This window comes from Staurois parvus, unplaced genomic scaffold, assembly GCF_062004578.1.
Source record: "Staurois parvus isolate SC_StPar_1 unplaced genomic scaffold, SC_StPar_1.0 ptg000230l, whole genome shotgun sequence".
Lineage (NCBI taxonomy): Eukaryota > Metazoa > Chordata > Amphibia > Anura > Ranidae > Staurois > Staurois parvus.
The window spans coordinates 6,947,407-6,973,817 of record NW_028318026.1 but is presented as its reverse complement, the minus strand read 5'-3'; the positions used below and the strand labels follow the sequence as shown (position 1 = coordinate 6,973,817).

The 26,411-nt window shown below is 42.5% G+C and overlaps 1 protein-coding gene across 1 annotated transcript in view; it reads left to right on the top strand.

Moving 5' to 3' along the window:
• LOC149460453 (solute carrier family 7 member 13-like) overlaps positions 1-20,539 on the top strand; it is a 34,870-nt gene extending 14,331 nt beyond the window's left edge. The window contains exons 3-4 of the mRNA XM_089679723.1: positions 4,727-5,091; positions 19,368-20,539. Of these exons, the coding sequence (XP_089535849.1) occupies positions 4,727-5,091; positions 19,368-19,613 (611 nt within the window). The 3' untranslated portion in view covers positions 19,614-20,539. The remainder of the gene's footprint in view (positions 1-4,726; positions 5,092-19,367) is intronic.
• The last annotated feature ends 5,872 nt before the right edge of the window (positions 20,540-26,411 follow it).

Below are 26,411 nucleotides of genomic sequence, written 5' to 3'. Positions count from 1 at the left end.
AACGACAGGTATGGATTTTATTGCATAGTTACATTGATACAACAATGTAAGTATGCACATTCCATGCCTGTGGCATAGGACCTCTGTGGAAGCAGAGAATCATTATCACAGTCGCTGCTACTACAGTGATCACCATTGTCTTCTGAGTCCTGTGCTAAGTGGTTACCCTGCTGCATAGTAAGGAGAGGGAGTCGCTCACTCGAGATGGGCAACGCTATCAGAATGTTTTGCATTTTTCTCAATGGATGCAAGGAGTTCTCTGATTGTGGACGAGGTGGAAAAGCAGGGTGGTGATGTCATAAACTCCACCTCATCAAGTCAGAGTTTAAGCGGAGTGCAGCGCTCAATACACGAAGAGGGGAGAACTCACACAGAGGCCAGCTGACACAGAAAAGTATATTAATGTGAGGATACTGAGAAAGAGGTACAGAATCTGCATACATGGCCACACCAGCCCAACATTACTTACAGGGAATTTTAGAGAGGATATTCGTGCACACTGTTGATCCCGACAGCATCTGAAAGAGGTGATGGCTGGAAGGCAGAGCGGCAACAAGGTACTTGAATGAGGAAGGGCTACTGCCTGAGACACAAGCAACAGTCCCTACTCTGTCCCTCCTACACTGGAACCTCTCCTTACACTAGACAATCTGTCCCTAATCAGCGGGGTCACTGTCCCTGTCCTGACCTCTTGCAAATGCACACCAGCTAAAGGGGGACAGTGCTATTTATCCAACGATGGCTGCGGAGGTCAGAGAGGGTAGCAGAATCAAGTCCAACAGCTGCTCTCCTGATGAAACCTACAAAGGCCACAGAGGAACATGGGTTCCCCTTGTCATCCACTTTCCTTGCACGGCCACCAAAGAGTGCCACCTATGCAGGAAAGCCAGACTACACCTCCCTACAAGAGAATGCTTTGCATTCATTGAGAAAAATGTAAGGTGTTCTGTGAATGCCCATGTCGAGAAAGTCACCCCCAATGAGCAAAAATGTGTGGACTGTGTGTCTGTCAACACTACAAAGAAATCAAAGCTGTTTTACTCTCTCCCAGAGCAGTTCTTTCTTGCTCCAAAGTGAGAAGGGACAGAGAAGGAACTGCCTTGGGAGAGAGTAAACTGGCTCTAAAGCCCATGTAGGGCTGACAGAATCACAGCTCGCTTGATGTGCAGCTTCCTGGGTGTTAAATCTCATTGTGAGACTTTTTAAGTTACATTTCCTTTTTTTACATGAGTACATTTTACTCTGTTAAATAACTACCAATTACATGGCGAGCACTGTTTATTCCTTTTGTGTTTCCTTGAGTTTGCCTAAGTGGTTTTATACTGAAAGCTTCAACATTTTAACCACCACTGGAGGAGTGATATTCTTTATTCTGGTTCCAAAAGAGATATGTCTGCAAGACCTTGTTGCTAAAAGGTCATTTCCAGGGCTTTTTTTTTGCTAGAATTTGGTGGAACTCAGTTCCACCACCTCTGTCTCAGGCACTCTGCTCCCTGTTTACCACTATCGCTTGTAAACACAGGAGTCCCGCTTCTGTGTTTACAAGTGACAGTTTGTCTCAAATGGCTCCCACTGATTTGATCTCCTGAGCATCTTCCACTGAATGTAGGATGGAGACAAGGGAGATGCAGGTGCCCAGGATACAGTGCTGATGCTGGCATCTCCACTGGATGACCTCCCTGCAAGTGCAAGAGACAGAACCACCTACAGCGTGTGGAGAGGAACTAGAGCCACTAGTAAAAAAAAGGGGGCAAGAGGCTCATAGATTGAACATATCGCTGAACATACATTATCTGCCCAGTAACCAAAAACCAAACATCAAAAAAGGGGGATGTAAAAAGAGATTCACAAAAAAGTGGATACATTATGAACAGAAAGCGATACTCAAAATTACTCAAACAATTATGCTTTATTACAAAATTGCATTTATAGACATATCAGGTAAATACCTCAGTTAGCCATCACTACAAGATGAGACAATACAACAAAGTATGACCAAAAACCAATTATTAAAAATAGACATCATGACCGGTCATGTGTAGAAAAGGTGCTGTAAATATAATGACACATGGTCTAGCACATATGCAACACTGACACATAGGTTACACCACCATGTAGGGGGTGTTTAAAAAAATTGTGCCATATGGCTAAGCATATACATTAGATGCAGTACCAAATTCAATAATATAGGTACCAGTAAACGATGGATTCGGTAACCCAATGTATAACCTAAACAACAGTTGAGGAAAATACCAGAGAGAGATAATTGCAATCTTCCTACAATTCTACTGTGTAATACACATAGTAAAGTAGTAATAAGAGTAGGTATTGTGAGGCAAAATTGGTGATAAGATCTCAAGCAGCGACAATCATGTCCATAATGATGAAATTAAATGAACTTAATGACCGTGGTAATATCTCCATATAGCTTCCGCCATGTGTAGTAGAAGTGGCAGGGCCCTGCCAATATATAAAGGGGTTCTTTGCCGCCACCATGCGGGCTATGTACCTCCCTTATGGTAGTACTATGATGCAGAGTATAGGAGCATCCATGCCTGGTAGTAAAAGTAGGGTGCTGTGCACCATTCAAAACATGTAACATGATGTCCCCATCCTGTAATGAATAAGTGACATAAGGAAAGTCAATGTATTGTCACTTTTAGTAGCAAGGCAATGGCGGCAATGTGCCATTTATCCTTCTGAATGTATGCTATATAACACTCACCACCCGTGCCAAAAGTGATAACCTTACAAAGTCTCTCTCACAAGGATAACCGCCCGTGGTCCCGGAGGCAGCCGCCACCATCGGGACTAGAGGCAGGTGGGCTCCGCTTCCATCCTGGTACTCGTGCAGCCAAATGAACGCCCAATGCCGGTGTGTATTACCACATCCCCTGCAGGACTACGTGTATGGCGCCAATGCGTCTGACCAAAAGTGACGTAACTGACGTGTGATGTCAACGTGTTTCACCTATGGGCGTATCTTACTCAGCTTCATCAGGACCAATGACATGCCTACCTCACATGCTCGATTTACATTAGGCTAGTAACTGCCTAATAGGGAAAAGAACTAAGAAATAAAACAAACAGAAAACTGGTCATTATAAATGAACATGTTTGGATACATGTATTTATAATGACCAGTTTTCTGTTTGTTTTATTTTTATCTTTTCACATCCCCCCTTTTTTGAGGAACTAGAGCCAGCTGGGTGCATCAGCTTAATACAGCAACAAAGGTAAGACGTGGAAGGTGGTGGAGCATTTAAGGAGCAGAGGTCAGAGCTGAAGAGGGGTGAAAGGGAGATGTGGATAGGGAATTCAGAGGTAAGCAGCCATGGAAGAAGCTGGAACTCTGCTTCCTGCGAGATTTTGCTGGTCCTTCGGTTACGAGTTCGTGAGAAGGGCAGGGGTCGGGCGCCACGTTCCGTCACACTCTCAACTCTTCACAGGGTCCAAAGCACACTTCTTTACTTGTGCTGTCTTCTATTATGTCTCCTAAGCAAGTTTTAATCTCCTGGAATGTGAGAGGGTTGGAAGATGCCTGGAAAAAGCGAGCTGTGCTGAATGCACTATTGCTTTATGGTCCGACCATGATTTGCTTGCAGGAGAATCATATGAACCGAGAAGCCACTACTTTATTTAACAAATCTATATTTAAATTTTGGTATCACTCAGCCTATTCTACCTATGCGGGGAGCAGCCTCAATAATTCTTTGGCCTCCTACTGCTGCACATGAGTCGAGGCGGATGATCATTGGCAGTTACATCTTTCTATTTTGCACTTTAGAGGACAGGAAATACCGGCTGGCAAATATCTATGTACCCCCATCTTTTTTGAAACAAGGTTCTTTTGAAATTGTCCTGGGTAATGGCTCAATATCTCACCGTCCCGGTGGTTGCAGTTGGGGACTTTAACAGTGTATTGAACTGGTCTATAGATAGTCTAACTGAAACAGGAGGCAGTAGGGTGCATGGTAGCTAAGACCTGATTTATGAAGTGTGGGCATTAGGATTGTATGAGGTTTGCCATGAACAACACCCAAAAAAGGTGCCTACTCATGCTGCTCTAGTATATACCAGTCTCTTTCTCATATAGACTTGGTCCTATGCATGGCTAGTGTACTCCCTTGGGTTGCATCTTCACTTGTGGACCCTGTAGCTTGTTGGACCATTTTCCATTGATACTAACATTGGTGGCATTGAGGGAACCGGGGCTTATGCCTTGGAACATCAAGCCATTCTGGCTGAACTTAATTATGGACCAGGATAAAGTTATGCTGGATCTTACTGACTTTTTGTGTATCATTACGCTCCCCGGCCATTGGCCTGGGACACCCTGAAAGAGTTCTTGCAAGGTATTCTTACCAAAAACATTTCTAGACTATTATATAGGAAATAACTCCAGGCTAGTAGATTGTAAATAAAGTAAGTATATTGTCAAAAAGGCAAAGTAAATGGCAATACACCAGCATTAATGAAAGAATCCATTAAATTTCATTAAAATAACTGACGGAAATACAGGGCTATGATATGGCAGTTAACCTAGACCACAAGAAAAGTAAACCAAGTTAACCTGATACACACAACATTAGACACCCCACTTACGTTAGAAGAGATTGTTGAGGCCACTGCAGACTCAACCAATAATAAAGCCTCAGGTCTGGATGGTCTACCCATTGAAATATACAAAAGAAACTAATGTTATTGAACCATTCTGTCATTGCAGCTGCTGTCTCAATTACCTGGGCTGATAGAATGATCCCATCATGGTCCTGGATTATGCCTGTCTCAGTGGCCTTCTCCATATTCGGTTCTCTCAATGGTTGCATGTTTATGCTCGGGAGGTTAAATTATGCCGGCAGCAAAGAAGGACATTTGCCGTCACTCGTCTCCATGCTCCATGTCCGTTACTTGACTCCAGCTCCAGCGATGATTATCTCCACACTGATAGGATGCATATTTGTCATACCTTCCGACCTCCTCTCATTAACCAATTACTTCAGCTTTTGCTCGAGGCTCCTGATTGGACTAACTTGTACTAGCCTGATTGTTCTTCGCTTCAAGGAGCCCAACCTGGAGCGCCCATACAAGGTGAGACAAAAACCTAAATATAAATAGTGGCAATTCTGATAATATAAAGTAGATTTCTCTTTAATTCTTACCCCTTTTCAATCCCAGATTGGCGGCCCTTTAATTGGGTCTTAAAGTGGTTGTAAACCTGGAAAGTCAAATATAAACAAAACATTAAATCTAATAAAGAACAAGGGCACACATCATTTGTGCATAGTATGGCAGGTAGAAGAACAGCCTGTTAAAAAACTGACACCATAGAAAGAAAATGATGATGCCATGCCCTTTGATTGACAGCCTGTGTAATGAGAAACATGTCTGAGTCTTTATGAAGGGGGCATGTCTGGTGCTGCTCTGTACCGCACTGTGAGCTGTGACTGGGATCAGAGCCGAGTTTTCTTTCACTTTTCTCTCCTCTCCTCCAGAGAAAAAGGTACAATGTTCTCTGAGTCAGCAGAGCATACAGAAAGACAGACATCAGAGAGAGAATACAGAGAGATCAGAGAGAGACAGAGAGTGAGACAGAAAGAGAAAGTCATCAGAGAGAGAGAATACAGAGAGAGACATCAGAGAGAGACAGAGAGAGAGACATCAGAGATACAGAAATAGATATCAGAGAGAGAGAGAGAGAGACATCAGAGATAGAGAGAGAATACAGAGAGAGACATCAGAGAGAGATCAGAGAGAGAGAATACGGAGAGATACTTTAGAGAGAGAGATCAGAGAGAGAGAATACAGATAGAGACATCAGAGAGCGAGAGAGATCAGAGAGAAAATACAGAGAGAAACATCAGAGAGAGACATCAGAGAGAGAGAGAGAGAGAGAAAGTGAGACCTCAGAGACAGAAAGATACAGAGAGACATCAGAGAGAGAGAGAGACATCAGAGAATACAGAGAGAGACATCAGAAAGAGAGAGAGAGATCAGAGAGAGGGAGAATACAGAGAGAGCCATCAGAGAGGAAGAAAGATCAGAGAGAGAGAGACATCAGAGTGAGAGAGAGAGACAGAAAGAGAGAGAGACACACATCAGAGAGAGAATGATACATCAGAGAGAGAGAGAGAGAGAGAAAAATAAGAGAGAGCAATCATAGAGAGAGGCACATCAGGGAGAGATGCATTAAAGAATACAGAGAGAGAGACATCAGAGAGCATTTTGCAGTAGTTTAGAGCTTACTCATGACAGAGGAGTCAATTATAATTGCAATATCTGATATTAGCAATATTGCAGGTGTTCTAACCCAATCACTCAGCACAGAGGCACATATTTGCATAAATCATAAAACTATCATTTAGTCCTTCATACTCATAAAAAATATTTTATTATTAATTATTGAAATGCGCAGCTAGCATACCGGAAATGTATTATCTCACTGTAAATTCATAGCATTAACATGACAGCCAGGCAGAATGGCATGTTTAGAAGAAGAGGTCAGGATTGGCATGCTGTGTTTTTTCTTTTTTAATGACAGAATCCTTCTAAATGTATTTTACACAGCTAGCATAAGTACCTGAACCTGTATTTATATTAGCTTTCTGCAGTCCCCTGTGCAGTGGGGGCAGTTCAGGCTTCACAACATTGCACAGCATGGGAGGACTGGGAACCTTTGACCTAGGGGACAAGCACAACAAACTAGCCCATTTAATTTGACAGATATCTGTGCAAAGAGTGCTATGGTGTCTCATTAACTGGTGGGGTGTTCCTAAAGGGCATGGTTTGATTGTTCACACTTTTTTGCATCTTAAAGCATCAGCAGAAGCTCTGAGATGTCATGTGACCAAAAGCCCAGTGCTGTAGACAGTGTTTGGCATTTGGTCACATGACATCAGAGAACTGTAAAGGAAGTTGGTGCTGAAATACTTACTCTATGCCAAAGGCTGTGTTTGCAGGTCTTAACAGGTAGTATGTAAATATATACTATATTATAACATTTATAATACCTATAGAATATTCAGTACAATGCCTAACAAGTGCCATTGACTATGGGTCCCACTCCAAACGAAGTCTGACTAGTGAAATATCTCCACTCAGGGTCACCAGCCCAGCACATCTTATTAGCTCTGGTCTGGAAGTAAAAAATCTCCCACAACCTAGTTCTTCCCTGTTTCCCTGTTGCACAGTGCTGCCAAATTAACACTGGGAGCTTGCTAGTGTTGGGAATGCAACAGCATGTATTATAATGTACTATATATAGTATTGTATGTTAATATCACTTGACCAGTAGATGGCACTGTACACTAAGGTTATTAGTTGTGCATATGTGTAAAACTTGTTGGTTCTCTCTTCTTCTCTCTCATCTCAAACCAAGATGTCTGCTGTCAGTTTGCTGAAATGTGTTCTGTATGTTTGCAACTTAAGCCACACAAGTAAAACAGAGTTCTGCCTCATCACTACCAGTGTCTTCTCTAACACATAACCAACAGCTAGTAGGAGCAGCAAGCAGACTGATGATTACATTAACATGTTGATGATCTGTCATTGTAGTGACTTACCTGCATTGCTTAACTACAGTAGAGAATAGTGAAATCACCAGCTTGAAAATGGGACCCAGTTACATAAAAGTGCATTTAATGCATTTACCGTACGTTAAAGTAATTTTGTGTTGTCATCCTGCATCCCATCCAGGAACCTCCAACCATCATAAAAATGAAAGGAGATCCACAGATGGCCACTGGCCTGTCAAAGTAATATAAAGACTCCTGAAACACAAGACAGGCTAGACATAATTACTGTACATATCTTTTGGCAAGTGTAACAGTTTACATATCTGTTTTTAACCACGTACAGTATTTAGCTGCTTGCTAGGTATAGTCTTACCCATTCTTCATATATATATATACACATAGAAGAAACATATGCAAGAAATGAGATAAAACATATATGTAAACTAATGAATTAATTACAAAAATATAATATTTGAATTTACAAAAGCATCAATCCCACATGAAAATATTAAAAACCTATGTATTATACCCTTAATACCATAAAATCAAATATATACGATCTCATAACCACCCTGCACAATCTCATAAAGATCTTAATGTAGCACTCACCCCCGCAGGAGCCACTGGAATTAACGGGCACTTCTGTCGTTACTTCAGTGATGAACCATATATATATTAGATCCACAGCACACCAGTACACCTTGTGAGAAGTTTTATAACAGTTTCAATAAGACGGGTAAAACTCTGCAAATAGACTGCAAATTAACTTGAAGAATAGCAGTTAAATGCACTGAATACACAAACCATCTAGAATTTGCACAATAACATCAATAAACACAAGCTGTGATTTGTCATAATTGTGATGATTATGGCTTGCAGCTCATGAAAACCCCAAATCCACAATCTCAGAAAATTAGAATATTACATGCAATCAGTAAAACAAGGATTGTACATAGAACAATATCGGACCTCTGAAAAGTATAAGCATGCATATATACTCAGTACTTGGTTTGGGCCCCTTTTGCAGCAATTGCAAAATTGGGCCCCTTTTGCAGCGTGGCATGGAAGTTATCAGCCCGTGGCACTGCTGAGGTGTTATGGAAGACCAGGATGCTTCAATAGCGGCCTTCAGCTCTTCTGCATTGTTCGGTCTCATGTCTCTCATCTTTCTCTTGGCAATGCCCCATAGATTCTCTGTGGGGTTCAGGTCAGGCGAGTTTGCTGGCTATTCAAGCACAGTAATCCCATGGTCATTGAACCAGGTTTTGGTGATTTTGGCAGTGTGGGTAAGTGCCAAGTCCTGCTGGAAAATGAAGTCAGCATCCCCATAAAGCTCATCTGCGGAAGGAAGCATGAAGTGCTCCAAAATCTCCAGGTAGACGACTGCGTTGACCCTGAACTTAATGAAGCACAGTGGACCAACACCAGCAGATGACATGGCTCCCCAAATCAACACAGACTGTGGAAACTTCACACTGGACTTTAAGCATCTTGCAGTGTGTGCCTCCTCTCCATTCTTCCTCCATACTCTGGGTCCTTGATTTCCAAATGAGATGCAAAAGTTGCTCTCATCAGAAAAGAGGACTTTGGACCACTGAGCAACAGACCAGGTCTGCTTTTCTTTAGCCCAGGTAAGACGCTTCTGACATTGTTTGTTGTTCAGGAGCGGCTTGACAAGAGGAATACGACATTTGAAGCCCATGTCCAGGATCCGTCTGTGTGTGGTGGCTCTTGATGCACTGACTCCAGCCACAGTCCACTCCTTGTGAAAGTCCCCAACACTTTTGAATGGCCTTTTCCTGACAATCCTCTCCAGGCTGCGGTAATCCCTGCTGCTTGTGCACCTTTTTCTTCCACACTTTTCCCTTCCACAAAACTTTCTATTAATGTATTAAAACAATAGTGCAGCGCTACCTTGCGAATCAATTTCCCTGATGAAGCCACGTGACCGGTGGCGTAACGCATAGGGGAGGGGCTCTGACATCATCACGCTAAGTCGGCTTGTCACGGCGAGTACGAGATTTGTGCTGAGCACACACAAAGTTTGATAAGGCGCATTTCATTTGTTAAATATGTGAGTGGGATTACTGGCTATATAAATAAAGGTTTTTAAAGGATAAGGCACTATTTTTTGCTTTTCTTTTGGTATCATGTATGTGGAGACCTGGAGGGGATACAAGGAGGAATAGACCCCTGGAGGTGAGAAGGGGAAATCCATCCATCCTTATACCACCATAAGAAACTAGACACTGGAGAGACATCAGGTGGATAATTAGTAAATTGCAGTGTGGAACCATCTAGGAAGGAGTTCAGGAGCAGCAGTATTTGCATCTGTCCCCGTAGGACAAACAGCTATTTCAGCCTATATTAAGTAGGCATATAAGGAGGTAAGCGCATAATAGAGGAACAATTATCCTGAAGCCGTCCAATGTGTTGGAACAAATCCATATATTAATATTGGAGAACTATTCATTTAAATATCTTTTTGGACACTTGTTGATGGGTTATATTGTTTTCGTTTTATTGGATTGGATAATTATATTGTTTTGGTCATTAATATACTTGCATATATTTAGGTTAATTATATAGATTATTTTTTTGGATTTATAATCACAAGTTTAGGATTTATTAATTTAAGATAATAAAACATTTTTTGGTACACTAATTAATATAAATATATTTTTTAGTACACTAATTAATTAGCAAGGGAGCACTGCACTATTGTTTGAATATATAGAGTTATTAACACCATTTATGAGTTGGTGTAGGGTGCTAGCGAACCTATTTGTACATATATATAAAAATTAGTTTTATTTTTTGGTTGTGTATAACACTTTTGAATTTCACCATATTAGCTCACAAGTAATTTTTGGCACTTGATTTCTATTAATGTGCTTTGATACAGCGCTTTGGGAACATCCAACTTTTGCAATTACCTTTTTTCCCTCCTTATGGAGGGTGTTAATGATGGTTTTCTGCACAACTGTCAGGTCAGCAGTCTTTCCCATGATTGTGATTCCTACTGAACCAGACTGAGAGACCATTTAAAGGCTCAGGAACCCTTTGCAGGTGTTATGGCTTAATTAGCTGATTAGAGTGGGACACTTTGAGCCTAGAATATTGCACCTTTTCACAATATTCTAATTTTCTGAGATTGTGGATTTGGGGTTTTCATGAGCTGTAAGCCATAATCAACACAGTTATGACAAATCACAGCTTGAACTATCTTGCTTTGCATGTAATGAGTCTATCTCATATATTAGTTTCACCTTTTAAGTTGCATTACTGAAATAAGTGAACTTTTGCATGATATTCTAATTTTTTCGAGTTTCACCTGTATATACCGGTATAGCTATAGATCAGTATTAATCCCCTGCAACTACAGCAGCAATATGTCCCCAGCTAATCTGACATCTCTTTAGGCTCAGTCCCAAATTCACTTGTATACTGTAGGGTTGTAACACTGTGTGAGTCTATGTGTTGCACAGGCCTGTGTTAGTGAATCGGTGGCACACTCTTAAGGACTGACATGTCACTTGTTAGAAGTTGCTCACCACATCCAAGAAGAAGAGTCTCCAAGGGTTAACTCCTTGAAGGGATGATAAATGGGGCTCTGGCTCTCTGGCTAGTGTTTTCCTGTGTTTCACAATCTCTGAGGTGCCTCACTTGGAATGGTCACACACCTCCTCTGCGATTTCCAACACTCTGACCTCTCTCTCTGCGGTGGGAGATGTCGTTGCTGTTGGTAACTGCCGTAGTTGGTGACTGGTACCAATGATCACAGTTGCTGCTGATCTGGAAAACAGAGTCAGTGTACTTCAACAGTAGGGGCTGCAGACTCGCCCCCACATGTCCTCTGCAAAGGCACACATGGCTCACCAACCCTCCTCCTTGCAAAGCATCCTGGTCCCTGTAGTCCTGTGCAGCATAAGGTTACATTTTCTGCCTCTGTGATGAAACTGCAATTCCCACAAACACTCCAGTACTTCTAAAAGCTGAGCCAATCAAACCCTTTCTGATAACATGCAGTCTTAAAAGGGAAACTTCTTTAAAAGGGAAACAGCAATGGCCCTGCTATATTAACAATACACATACTTGGTCAGACACTTCCCCTCCTCAGTCCCTGCCTACTCCTGGAATGACATGACTTCTCAGACCAGGCAGCATCCCGCCAAATACAACATAAATTCCAAGTTGGCAGGCACATGCCAATGCATAATGCCAATTCTGGATTTTCCCACAGCCCAGCCCCTGGCAATAGCATTATGAACAACATGTGCTCCCAACTAGAACACTCTATGAACTAGTGCCACAAGGTCATATCCCATCCATACATGTCCTTGCCAACTGATTGTTCTGGCTGCATGGCAGGAGTCCACCAGAAATTCAGTCACTACCACCTCCCTATAAGGGAGGAAGGAGCACAAATTGCAGAATTACAAACATCTACACATAATAACAATATACAATCACTTTAAGTTCAGTGACGCATATCTAAATACTTAGGCCTCTTCAACACTGCAGCTTGAAAACGCTCAGCACAGCATTTTATTTACTGATCTAAAATGCGACCCATTGTTTAAAATGTGCATGCACACACAGGTGCATAAATAAGCTTTGCATATTGATAAGTTAAAAAATAAATAAATAAATAATCTGCTTTGCAGTTAATTTATTTTTTTGTGGGTATACTCACAAATACGTGCAAATACACACAAATGCCATGCTTCTTGCTTATGTGTGTGTGCATACTCTCAAATGCATATTAATATACAGCCCATCCTTTTTTCTGACAGAAATGTCCAATGCTCATACATCAGTACGGTGCGCAGTACTTATATAATTCTTTAAATGGTGTAAAACTAATTATTCAAATTAAACACCTATATTTTGCAAGCCAGGATACACACAATAAAAAAATAAATAATGAGAAAACACAACTATACTTTTGAAATGATATCACATCTATATTTTTTGTTTTCCCAAACTCTCGGACATGTATTTTTTTACATTTTCACTTACATTTAGTGTTCAGTTTCTTTTATCTTTTTAAGTATTTGCCAGGAAGAAACAAGTTATCAAAGGATTTTGCTTTTAAAGTGATAACTTGGAAATGTTCATAATTTGCTTTACTATCTAAATGTTTTATTGTGTATGTAGCTGAATCAGATTAATGAACTCAGTCCAGTGTCTAAGGGTTAAATGTAGCAATCCCCGTGCAGAGGTTGCTTTAGGTACAATAAGGACAGTTTTTTTTAACCACACCAAGGAGCTAGAGAAATGGGGGAAGTGAGCGAGAAAGGAGTGATTGCTGTAGTAATAAAAAGGGGTAAAGATAATTGGGAGACAGGGGGGTTCAAATTCCCCCAGAGTCAGTGGCGCATTAAGTAGGTCTGATTATTGCTGTGTACCCAAAGCACTGAAGCAGTGGCAGTTCTGAGTAAGGGTGACTGTCTTTTTTTCCTGCTTGGCTCCAGTCACGTGACACAGCCAAGAGAGGACTCCCCATCACTCTGAAATGCCTGGTCTGGTGAGTGGATTTCATAGAGAGGGGAGAGATCTGTATGATGAAGGGGGGGGGGGATCAGTACTACACAGTGGCTAAATGGTTAGCATTTCCACCTGGCACAACTAGGGTTGTTGGTTTGAATCCCAACCAGGACACCACCTGCCTGGAGTTCACATGTTCTCCCTCTGCATCTCCCTCTGCATCTGGCTACTCCGGTTTCTGCTCACACTCCAAAAGACATGCTGGTAGGTTAATCACTTGCCCTCCTGAGGGTTTACCCCCCTCCCCCCTTTCCTGACCAGGCCATTTTTTGTGTTACTTTAACTGCCAATTGAGCGGTCATGCAACACTGCACCCAAATGAAATTTACGGCCTTTTTTCCCACAAATTGAGCTTTCTTTGAGTGGTATTTGATCGCCTGTGCGTTTTTTATTTTTTGCGCTATGAAAAAAAAAGACCGACAATTTTGAGAAAAAAAACAATATTTTGGATTTTTTGCTATTAAACATGTCCAGTAAAAAAATGTAAAAAATCTAATTCTGTCATAAATTTATGCCAAAATGTATTCTGCTATATGTCTTTGCTAAAAAATATCCCAATATGTGTAAATTAATTGGTTTCCGTGAAATTTATAGCGTTTACAAATGGTGGTATAGATACTGGAATTATTAATTTTTTTTTTATTTTTACTAGTAATGGCGTCAATCAGTGACTTATAGTGGGACATCGGTAGGCATTCTGACACTGGGGGGAACTAATTTGATGTCACTGACATCCCCAGTGACACCAATACAATGATCAGTGCTAAAAAAAAAAGCACTGACACTGTACTAATGGCATTGGGCAGGAAGGGGTTAACATGAGGGGCATCAAAGGGTTAACAGTGTGCTGTTTTGCATTGGGCTGTGTCCGTGTGCTTCACTGTAAGAACACTGCTTTGCATGGCTGTGTTGTACACAGCCATGCAAAGCAGTGTGCATGAGCTGACAGGGAGGAGAACTGTTTTGTTTACAAACAGTTCTCCTCCCCGTCAGAGATTCTCAGCAATCACCGAGTATTCAGCGGCCGGGACCCGTTAATTGACAGCCACGGCGGTGAATGGCGTTGCGCACCATCTACCCGGAGATGCAAAATCACGTATATATACATGATTTTGCACACCCGTGCCGTCCTGTAGCAGTATAGGGCAGTTGGGAAGCATTTAATTGGATCCTGTCTAAATTGGCCCTAGTATGTGTATGTATGAATGTGAATTAGGGACCTTAGATTGTACGCCCCTTGAGGATTAAGGACTGATGTGAATGTACAATATATACAGTTGCAAGAAAAAGTATGTGAACTTCTTGGGATTATGTGGAGTTTTGCATGAATTGGGCATAAAATGTGCTCTGAACGTCATCTAAGTCACAACAATAGAAGAACACAATCTGCTGAACATAATACTACACAAACATTAGATGTTGCCATGGTTTAATTGCACATAACATGTAAACATTCACAGTGCAGGGAGGAAAAATATGTGAAACTTTGGACTTAATAACTGGTTGACCCTCCTTTGGCAGCAATAACCTCAACCAAACGTTTCCTGTAGTTGCAGATCAGACCTGCAACGATCTGGAGTAATTTTGGACCACTCCTCTTCACAAAACTGTTTCAGTGTAGCAATATTCTTGGGATGTCTGGTGTGAATCGCTGTGAATGCCACAGCATTTCAATCGGGTTGAGGTCAGGACTCTGACTGGGCCACTCCAGAAGGCGTATTCTGTGCTATTGCAGCCATTGTTTTGTTGAATTACTTGTATGCTTTGGGTCATTGTCCTGTTGCATCACCCATCCTCTGCGGAGCTTCAGTTGGCGGACAGATGGTCGTACATTTTCCTGCAAAATGTCTTGATAAACTCTGGAATTCATTTACCCATCAATGATAACAATCCGTCCAGGCCCTGAGGCAGCAAAGCAGCCCCAAACCATGAAGCTCCCTCCGCCATGTTTTACAGTGGGGATGAGGTTTTGATGTTGGTGTGCTGTGCCTTTTTTTCTCCACACATAGTGTTGTGTGTTCTTCCCAAACAACTCAATCTTGGTTTCATCTGTCCACAGTATATTTTGCCAGTAGTGCTGTGGAACATCCAGGTGCTCTTTTGCAAACTTAAAACGTGCTGCAATATTTTTTTTGGACAGCAATGGCTTCCTCCGTGGTGTCCTCCCATGTACTCCATTCTTGTTTAATGTCTTCCTTATTGTAGATGTGTCAACAAAAATGTTAGCATGTGCCAGAGATTTCTGTAGGTCTTTAGCTGACACTCTGGGATTCTTCTTTACCTCATGCAGTATTCTGCGCTGTGCTCTTGCAGTCATTTTTACAGGACGACCACGCCTAGGGAGAGTAGCAACAGTGCTAAACTTTCTCCATTTGTAGACAGTCTGTCTTACCGTGGACACATGAACATCAAGGCTTTTGGAGATACTTTTGTAACCCTTTCCAGCTTCATGCAAGTCAACAATTCTTGATCGTAGGTCTTCTGAGAGCTCTTTTCACATCAGACAGTGCTTCTTGAAACCAGTAAACTCAAAACAGGTGTGTGTTTTTTAAGGGCAGGACAGCTGTCAGCAACACATCCAATATCATCACACTGATTGGAGTCAAGGTTGGCTCACTCCTGGCTCCAATTAGCTCTGGGAGAAGTCATTAAGCTAGGGCCTCACATACTTTTTCCTCCCTGCACTGTGAATGTTTACATGTTATGTGCAATTAAACCATGGCAACATCTAATGTTTGTGTAGTATTATGTTCAGCAGACTGTGTTCTTCTATTGTGACTTAGATGACGTTCAGAGCACATTTTATGCCCAATTCATGCAAAACTCCATGTAATCCCAAAGGGTTCACATACTTTTTCTTGCAACTGTATGTAAAGCACTGTGTAAATTGCCGGCGCTAAGCATATCAGTACCTGTAATAAATACTGGGAGGGGGTAATTTTTTTGTTGTGCTTTGTTTACTGTCTTGTAAATTACGCACTTCTAACCAGCAGACTGTGAAAGGAACACACAATCCAGAACAAACAGAAGTCTGAACAAAATACCCCAACCTTCGAACATGATCTGCCCCAAATCTAACATTCATTCAGTAAGGCTGGCTATGTATGTCAGATGGTAGTTAAATTTGCACAACTCTGTCACAAAGCACAGCCCTGTCTGGCAAGGAAGGGGGAGAATGTTTTTCTGCTACAATTCCACTTGTAATTAGAGGTCCCCCTCATCACCACCCTATGACTGTCTGTGAAAAGAGAAACAGAAGACTAATGAGATCATCTCTCTGTTCCTATTAGGTTGCTCCTTGCACTGCAGCGCACCTAATTGGTTCTTTTTGCATCTTCTCCCTCCCCATCTCTGGGTTCTGCTGTACAGGCTTTAACATACAAAGCCATTCATAACGCTGCCCCAAACTACCTCACAGACCTGATACCCAAATACTACCCAAGCCATACTCTTTGCTCCTCAGAAGACCTCCTACTTTCTAGCTCCCTGGTCTCCTCCTCCCACGCCCTACTGCAGGACTTCTCCAGGACTTCCCCCATCCTCTGGAACTCGCTACCCCAATCCATCAGACTGTCACCTACCCTCCTCACCTTTAGGCACACCCTGAAAACCCATTTCTTCAGGGAAGCCTACCCCACCCTCACCTAACAGCCGATTTCCTCCACTCTTCCTACCACTCCATCCCCCACAGCCACTTCCTCCTGTACCACTATCCCCTCCCTCCTAGATTGTAAGCTCGAAAGAGCAGGGCCCTCAAACCCCTTGTGTATTGTTTGGTTACTGTATTGTCTCATGTACTGTCCCCCACTATAATGTACAGTGCTTAGCAAACCTTTTGGCGCTATATAAATCCTGTATCATAATAATAATAATAATACAGGGACTGCAAGAGGCTAATAGTAGGTCAAATTTTGTACTTGAATGAAAGTGTATGCCTAGGTTGATTCCCCCTGGAGGTAGACCAATGGTGCTCCAAAGCTCATAGTGTCTTCCTGGCACTTTAAATAGCATGAGAGTATAAGGTGAAGACCTGACAGCTCATTCTTCCGGTGAAAGTACTTTACTAATAAAGGGTAGAGTGTGCAAGTTACAGCTTCTTACGCGTTTCAGTAAAAAAATCCTTGGCTATGAATAATGTTGTTTACGGAAATGCATAAGATGCTGTAACCTGAACACTGTACCCTTTATCCATGAAGTACGTTTATTAAAACGAGCTGCCAGCTCTTCACCTTATACTGTCAGATATTGTACGTGGACATTATCATGAACAGTAAAGAATATTATATTTAGTTCCAAACTGTCTCTCAAGTATCAGTTCTCAACCAAACACCTAAATACAGACATACCACCTACAAGAAGGCACACTGATTAACCACTTGCCTACCAGGCACTTATACCCTCTTATTTACCAGGCCAATTTTCAGCTTTCAGCGCTGCCGCACTTTGATTGACAATTGCGCGGTCATGCAACATTGTACCCATATGAAATTTTGATCATTTTTTTCTCACAAATAGAGCTTTCTTTTGGTTGTATTTAATCGCCACTGGGTCGCTTTACTTTTTGCGCTATAAATAAAAAAGTGCAAAAAATTTGAAAAAAAAAAAAAAGTTTCTTTGTTTCTATTATAAAATTTTTCAAACAGGTAATTTTTCTCCTTCACTGATGTGCGTTGATGAGGCAGCACTGATGGGCACTGATAGGCGGCACTGATGGGCACTGATAGGCAGCACTAAAGGGCACTGATAGGCAGTACTAATGAGGTGGCACGGATAGGCGGCACTGATAGACAGCACTAATGAGGTGTCACGGATAGGTGGCACTAATATGCAGCACTGATAGGCGGCACTGATAGGTGACACTGATGATGGGTACTGATAGACGACATTGACTGGCATCACTGCTGGGCACTGACTGGCGGCACTAACTGGCACAACCCCTGGGCACTGACTGGTTGCACTGACTGGCAGCACTGCTGGGCTGCACTGGTGGTTGGCACTGGTGGGCAGCACTGGTGGGTGGGCACAGGTGGGTGGCACTGGTGGGCACAGGTGGGTGGCACTGCTGGGCACAGGTAGGTGGCACTTCTGGGCACAGGTGTGTGACACTGCAGAGTGGCACAGGTGGGTGCACTGCTGGGCACAGGTGGGTGATCTGCTGGGCACAGGTGGGCAGAGCTAGTGGGCGCACTGCTGAGCACAGGTGGGCGGAACTTGCGGGTGGCACTGCTGGGCACCGATCATCAGGGCACTGATGATCGGTGCCGATCCCCGCTCTGACAACTGCCGGTTCTCGGCAGTACTTTCCTCACGATCTGACAGCGTGAGGAAAGTGCAGCCGAGAACCGGCACTTGCATTTCCCTCTGATCAGCGTGTCATTGGACACCGCTGATCACGTGGTAAAAGGCCGCTGTGATTGGCTTTTTACCACATCACGTGATCAGCTGTGTCCGTAGGACACAGCGATCACGGAGATCGCCGGGTGCGCGCCCCCTGGGAGCGCGTTCTGGGAGGACGTCATATGACGTCCACTCAGAACTGGCCGGCCGTAGTGCAGCCGTCATTCGGCTATCTGCGGTCGGCAGCTAGTTAAGCAGATGATCAGGATCCTTAAAGCTGAACTCCAGGATAAGCAAATATAGTCCAAATACAAGAGTCATGTGTATTCTTACTTGAATCTTGCTGTGTTGTGTGTTTTTTGTTCCACATCTTTGCAGTAATCCAGTGTGAGACTTTGCCTCTGTGCACAAGCTTCCTGTAATAAAGAGCGCTTAGTCCTGCTCCCTCTCCTAGAGCAGGGTGGCTGGTCTTGTATCTGCTTTTTCCACCTGCCAAGCCCCTCCCACTGCTATGATGTCACTGCTACTTTTACCAGGTAATACATGGGTTTGCAAAGGCATTTCCTGCACACAAAGTGTATTTATATCCTTTATAGCCATTAAGGAATATAATTGAATAAACGTTTTTGGGCCCAGAGTTCAGGTTTAAGTGAATTTGGAAAGTATGAAGAAGAAGGTGGTTTTAGAAAATAGGGTCAAATTTTTATTTTGTTTCTTTCTGTGCTTAAAGCTGTCCACAACATTGGATATGCTAAGCGGTGATTGGCAACAAGGACCAGACACTTACAAATAGTCTAGTAAGTACAGGAACAAACAGCTACATAAAATAACAGATACAAAAAAAAAAGTGGAGCAGAAATGGTTACAGGAGCTGTTTATGATGTGACTTTTATTATATAAAGACTTTGATGACTCCAAATAGAGGATATATTTATATAATAATCAATATTTTTGTGTTGTTTCCAGGTCTTTCTTCCTCTTGCCTTTATTGTTGTTGGAGTGTCGGCTTTTCTGGTCCTGGCTCCCATCGTACAGAATCCAAAAGTGCAGTATTTTTATGTTTTGCTGTTTATGTTCAGCAGCATCATTGTCTATATTCCCTTTGTCCATTTCAAACTGAAAATCCCATACATTGATAAAATTACTTGCTATCTACAGTTACTGCTTGAGGTTTCCCCAACTGATATCTTTGAAGATTCCAAAATGAAATAATAATGTTGTTGTTTCAATATAGAAGAAAAAATGTGCCTAGTTGTTGCTTTATTGCCCTTTAAGATAACCTAAATTAGTTTAACCAGAGGCATAGCCAGACATACAGTAATAATTATCCAGTTCTTTTAAATGGTATTCGATAGACAACCTTGGACTATCCACTTCATCAGGTCAGTACAGGTAGATGGCAAATGTTGACATCATTTCATGACCCGAACAAGGGCTTAGGGGAAGGACCAACCAATCCCCATGGAAAGCAGACATATTTCTGGGCTTATAGTGGCAATATATTGCATGCAGTGACTATTGCAACAGCATGGTACAATCTATAACTGCGAACTAAAAGAAATCAGAATAAATATCCAGTAGACCCCAGCCTGAAGTTACTGCTTCCTTATGGGGTATTCAGCTGGTGTCTTGTATAGTCTCAGAAATTTCCAGGTTTTCCATACTATACTGCCAGAGATAGTTGGTTTATTTTTTAATACAATTCTCAATGACAAAATAAGAACATTTGATCGGGTCTGGAATCCTTGGATTCAGCCCGAAACTGGCCGTAGGTTACACAGGGCATTTGCCTAGTGGGCCAGGCAAGCCTGGATAGGAGGGGAGGCTGGGCAGCATATAGAGGAATCAATCCATCCATTTCCCGCCTGCTATTGCTGAATGCACACTTCTTCTCTCCCTCATGCAGGATTGGTTCCTTTATATGCTTCCCCGCTGCCCCTCCTATCCATTTTCTTTCTGCTGTCCCCAGGCCCCTGTCCTCTCTCCTGGACCCCATGAACTCTCTCAGGGCCCCTGTGTGCTCTCTCCCAGCCCTTCTCCTCTCCCCCACTGTGCTGCTAGGTTCCCCCCTCCTCTCTCCCGCCATCTGCTGCCAGGGATCTGTCAGGATGGAGAGCGGGGAAGGGACAGGTAAATATTTCATTTACTGGAAACTTGTCTGAATGGACAGTCAGTGATCAGTACTGATCACTGACTTTGTCCATTCATATCTGAGGCTTAGTAAACTGTGCTTGCTATACTTCAGTTTATGAATGAACGGGAAGCTCTGTACAGAGCTAATCCTATCCATTCATTCTGTGCTGCTGAGGCTACAGAGATGAAGACTGAGGGCTGTGTCCTCAATCTACCTTCTTTGTCTCAAAAGAGAGATGTCAGGGGTCTATTTAGACCCCTGACATCTTACCAAACCCCCCCCCCCCCCAAGAGGGCCACTAAAAAAATGTAAAAATACTATAAATGAATAAATAATATAAGATGGTAAAATATAATTTAAAAATGTTTTAAATGCGCTTGAGAATATGCAAATAGAATTAGCAGCTAATAGAATATAGGCAAAAATACACAAATAACAAACACTTAGTGTAAAAAAACGAATAAAGAATAACAATGAAGTTCAAATCACCACAGATGAAAAGATATTGGTGAAAGTAACATAATAAATATAACAAAGTCTCTGCAAAAACTCTTCAAAATCCTGTGATAGGGGTGCCATATGAAACCAGAACCGGAAAGAGAGAATCCTTCACCCAATCATTCGGCCTCTTACAAGAAAGTTTGAGCAGATATCAAGCCCAACAGACGAGTCCAGGACTCCCAGAAGGCTCTCCCCAGATACTAGAATGAGTTAGAAGCAGGGGCGGACTGACAACTCATGGAGCCCCTGGGGAATAGGGGATCAACATGTGACATCATCCCACATCTCTATGGACCGCTGCCATCTTGTTGGTTAGAAACAATACTCATATCTGCTGATTTTTACTCTGCTTGTTGTAAGTACAATATTTGAATAAATGGTATATTTTATATAAATACTACACTATGGGCAGATATATTTCTTTCCCTATGTGGTGTTAACTATGCGGAGAGATATTTGCCATCTTAGACCGCAGTGTTTAGTAAGAAGCTTCTAACTCATTTTGGTATCTGGGGAGATCCTTCTGGGAGTGCTGGACTCATCTGTTGGGCTTGTTTGACCAGTCCTTCGGGTGGTCAAACTTTCCGGTAAGAGGCCAAATGATTTGGTGAAGGGTGAAGGATTCTCTCTTTCTGGTTCTGGTTTCATTCAGCACCACTATCACTGGATTTGAAGAGACTTTGTTATATTTATTATGTTATTTTCAACAATATATTTTCATCTGTGGTGATTTGAATCTAATTGTTATTCTTTATTCTTTTTTTAAGTACTACACTAAGTGTTTGTTATAGGGGTCATAACGTACAAATGCTCCTACAGTGCCCACACTCAAGAAACAAGCTACAAAATCATTTCTCACTGGTACAGCACAACCAAACTTCTACACAAAGCTAGCCCACAGGCACCTCTGACTTGTTGGAAATGCCAAAAAGATAGAGGTACACACATCTTCTGAAATTGCCCCAAAATCCAAACATTTTGGAAAGGGCTGCTGCATACCTTGATATTGCAAATTACCAACTACTCTGTAGCCTTCAGAAATACCTGGGGCACCCCTTGTTTCCACCTTGTTGGAACTTTGAGTAAATACATTGTGCTGCATTCCTTGGCCTCCATGTGCATTTGCTCCACTTTGGATACCAAACACCTGGTCCCTCTTACATGCTATCACTTTTACTAAACCTGTACAAGTCCTGTTGCCTGTTTCTGAGGCATTTGGGACACTGTATGTACAGTTCTAGTACAAAGTGGGAGTGCTCATGTAGAGGAGACTCATACAGGATGTAAGTCCTGGAGGCACAGGGAGCACAAACAGAATGGGAAGTGTGTCAGAGCAGATGGGGTCAGTTTCAAAAGTTAACTCAGAGAAAGAAATTTACAGAAAAGCAGCTAAGTAAGTACAGTAAGTTACATTATTATCTGTTTAAAAAGACTTTAATGTTACTTTAATAACCCCCACTGTAGAGAAAGAGATACAGTGTAAGTCTATGTGAAATTACAAGTTACAAAGATTCCAGCTTCTCCTGCAATTACTATTGTTCAAATAAAGACATCACAAATGTAATAAATATCATGTGATAACAAATCATGACAAAAAATGATAATTAAAGTGCTGACACAACCAAAATGTATGTGTATCATTCAGATAAAGATTTTGCAAACATAAAGAGTACGGTATGGTAACAAATCATGACAAAGTCCCAAAAAGTGAAAAATCTTGAATGTGCAATAATTTCACTTTTCAATTGAGATCAGAGGTGCTCCCCCAGAAGATGAACTCTGACCTCCAAAATCCACTAAATGACCCCCACTACAAAGGTCAAACTGGCATATTAGTCAGGCACCAGGACCCAGGAGGAATGGACCAAAAGCCAAGAGTTGCCATCTTCGCTAGATCAGCCTGTGTCCTGTATAACTCAGAGAAATGACCTCTGCAGCCCAGCCGTTTTACTGCTTCAGTTAGTCACATCCAGGAGAAGGGTATAACTTTCATGCTCAAAAATAGAGAAACCAGGCCATAGTACTTACTATAATAAAACCAGTGTATTAAAAAGTTAAATCGCACTCACATGGCAAATAAAGCTGCTGTCAAGTCCCTCCAGATCACAAATATGTGTTCAATTCAGGATCGCTGTGACTGCCCGACATGTTTCCGCATGAATTACTTCCTCAGGAGCAAAGAGCACAGCGAGACTATGCCTTGTATTTATCCACCAGTACAAACAAAATGGCAACCACACCAATGTGTAACTTGCCTATGCAACAAGGAGCACATGGAAGGGCAATGCATGTCAAAAAACAACAAACAAAAGCTCACTTACCAGCCAGCCTGCAACAAACAAAATTACCATGTCTAACAGTTCACATTAAAACCAGGGTTTAGTTTGCACACATTTTCAAATATATGCATAAACTGCAGAGGCCACTTCACGGCACCCAGTGTACTGCAGTCCAAACTCTATAAATTTTAAAAGCCTCCAAAGTTGAAGCACGATATATAATAATATATAATATTAGGCAGATTGAGGGCAGGTATGCCTGGAGGGAACCAACCCCTCCTTATTTATCCAGCAGAGGTCATCTGCTGCAGCTGCACAGTCGCACTAAGAACTAATTCACAGAGCAGCATGTTCCAAGAGACCAAATAAGACAACACACAACATAAAAACAAAAACAGCAAAAACCCAAAACATCGTATGTACTATATTGATTCGAGCCTCTGGTCCACATGGCATTGTAAGCAGGACTATTATGTAGATTTAAAAAAAAAACATAAAAACAAAAGGCAGTAAAAAGAAAAGGAGAAATGTTCAGTCCTGAAGCCAGCCGGGCTTAAGCAGGCTCGGATGGGGGGCAGCCCGGGTGGGCATGTGGTGATAACTTGGCACCTTTTACGAATTGTAGTAGGAAGGGGAGATCAGATCGGGAGTGCCGGCAGGGATGAGGGAGTACTGTCAGACTGGAGTGAAGTCCAGAATGGAGAGGAAGGAGCAAAAGAGGACCGTCACCCAGACCGTGGATTGATTGAGCCTCAGTGGCAGAAGCAGGAGCTTTGGGGCAGCTGGAGGATTAAGAATCAGAGGACTGAGGCCTGCCGTCTAACTGAGCCTGCCCTCAGTGCCCCCACTGCCCTGCACCTCAGCAGTCCTACAGAGGAGGCAGGTCAGTGACAGCTCCAGCCACCTAGGCTACACAAAATCTGCAGGATCATTGATGTAAGGGAGGACTCAGAAGGAATACACTAAGGTAAGGGGAAACACTGATATAAAGGTTCCCCAATATATCAGTAACCCCCCTTACCTTAGTGTACACACTCTACGGAAAGTGGTCTGTGGTCACTAGAGTCCCACCTCCCACATCAGAGTTCCCAACGTTCCCCCTTAAATCAATGTCCTTAGAGGTCCCCTTTACATCAGAGTCTACAGGATCTCCCCTTACAGTGTAAGGGGGAACTCTGCAGATCCTGACGTAAAGAGGAATTCTGATGTAAAGGGCAATGATGCAGAGTGCAGACCCTGATCTAAGTGGGAACCCTGATGTATAGGGGAACACAGCAGACCATGATGTTAGGGGGAATGTTGCAGACTCTGATGTAAGTTGGGGGGGCTCTGGTGACCAGAAATTGCCTTACATCAGAGTTCCCTTTTACACCAGAGTCCACAGCATACCCCTTTACATCATGGTCTGCTGCATTCCTCTTTACATCAGTTACCTTTTACATCAGGGTCTGCAGAGTTCCCCTATACATCAGCGTTTACCTTTACATCATGGCCCACAGAGTTCCCCCTACACTGTAAGTGGGAACCCTGTGGACTCTGATCTAAATGGTAACTTCGTGGACTTACACTGTAAGTGGGAACCCTGTGGAATCTGAGGTAAGGGAGAACTTTGTGGACTGTGATGTAAAGGGGAACTCTGGAGTCTGATGTAAGGGGAAAACTCTGTGGACTGTCATGTAAAGGGGAGCTCTGTGGACTCTTGTGTAAGGAGGGAGCTCTAGTGACCAGAGATTTACCTCTGCTTAGTAAATGGTGTTTGACGGATCTCTTACAGTACTGTAATCTTGCGAGATTATAGTAAAAGCAGACGTTTTCCAGCGTTTGTAGATCGTTCTTCCTTCATTCGGAGAACTGATCTACACAGCTTCATAAAAGGCATTCACAGGAGAACTGTGTTCTCCGAGAATCTTGGAGAACTGAGCAGCGGTCTTTTACCACTACTTGATAAAAGGACACCTATACCTCTTTTAATACAAGAGAGGATTTTGCTCACTTTAGAAACCTCAGCTTGGCATTGCATGCCATTATTAAGCTTGTGATCTACCAGAACTCCCAGATCCTTCTCCACCATTGATTCCCCCAGTTGTACCCCCCCCTAGTATGTATGATGCATGCATATTCTTAGCCCCCAAGTGCATAACCTTACATTTATCAACATTAAACCTCATTTGCCACATAGTTGCCCAATTCAACAGTGCACTGAGGTCGGCTTGTAAATTGAAGACATCCTGTAAGGACGTTATTCCACTGCAAAGCTTGGTGTCATCTGCAAAGACTGAAATTATACTTTTAATCCCAGACCCTATTTCATTTGTGAATATATTAAAAAGGGTCCCAACACTGAACCTTGGGGTACACCACTGACAGCCCTAGACCAGAGTATGAATCATTAACCACTACTCTCTGAATATGGTCTTTTAGCCAGTTTTCTATCCATTTACAAACTGACTTTTCCAAGGCGGTACACTTTACCTTACACATTCTCCTTTAACCTCCCTAGCAGTATTCCCGAGTGTAGCTTGGGGTAAAATGTCTGTACCAAAAGCGGTAACCCTAAGCTACACTTGGGCTTACCATGCGGCGCTGCATAGGGAGTCCCTGCAGAGCTTACCTTGTCCTTTGCTCCCGCAATGTGTCCCCTGCAGTGTCCCCGGCCATCTCCTCCGGCTGATGCCAGCATCCGGCTCCTGTGTTCCGGTCCCTGTGACGTCGGGACGTACGGGCGCCGGCAGCAGCGGGAGATTTGAAAATTTTAAAAAAATGTCATTTTTTTCAAAACGATTTTACATAGTAAAACACTGCTGTTTCAACCAATTTCACATACATTTTGTCCCTAGTGCTCTGTCCTGTCCCCTGTCTGCATTTTGACTGTTTTTTCTGCCTGAAAACTTAGAAAAGTCCATGGCGTCCAAAAAGTGTCCCTTTAGGTCAAAAGCGGGTTTAGATCAGCTAGAGAACAGCGATAGTAAATCAGAACCACTTGCAGAGTTGAGTGATAATGATTCGTGGAGAAATTCGTCATCAGACACTGAAAACAATTTTGCGAGTTTGCGAACTTGGTGCTATATTTCAAATTTCAGTGTTTTTGGTTTGATT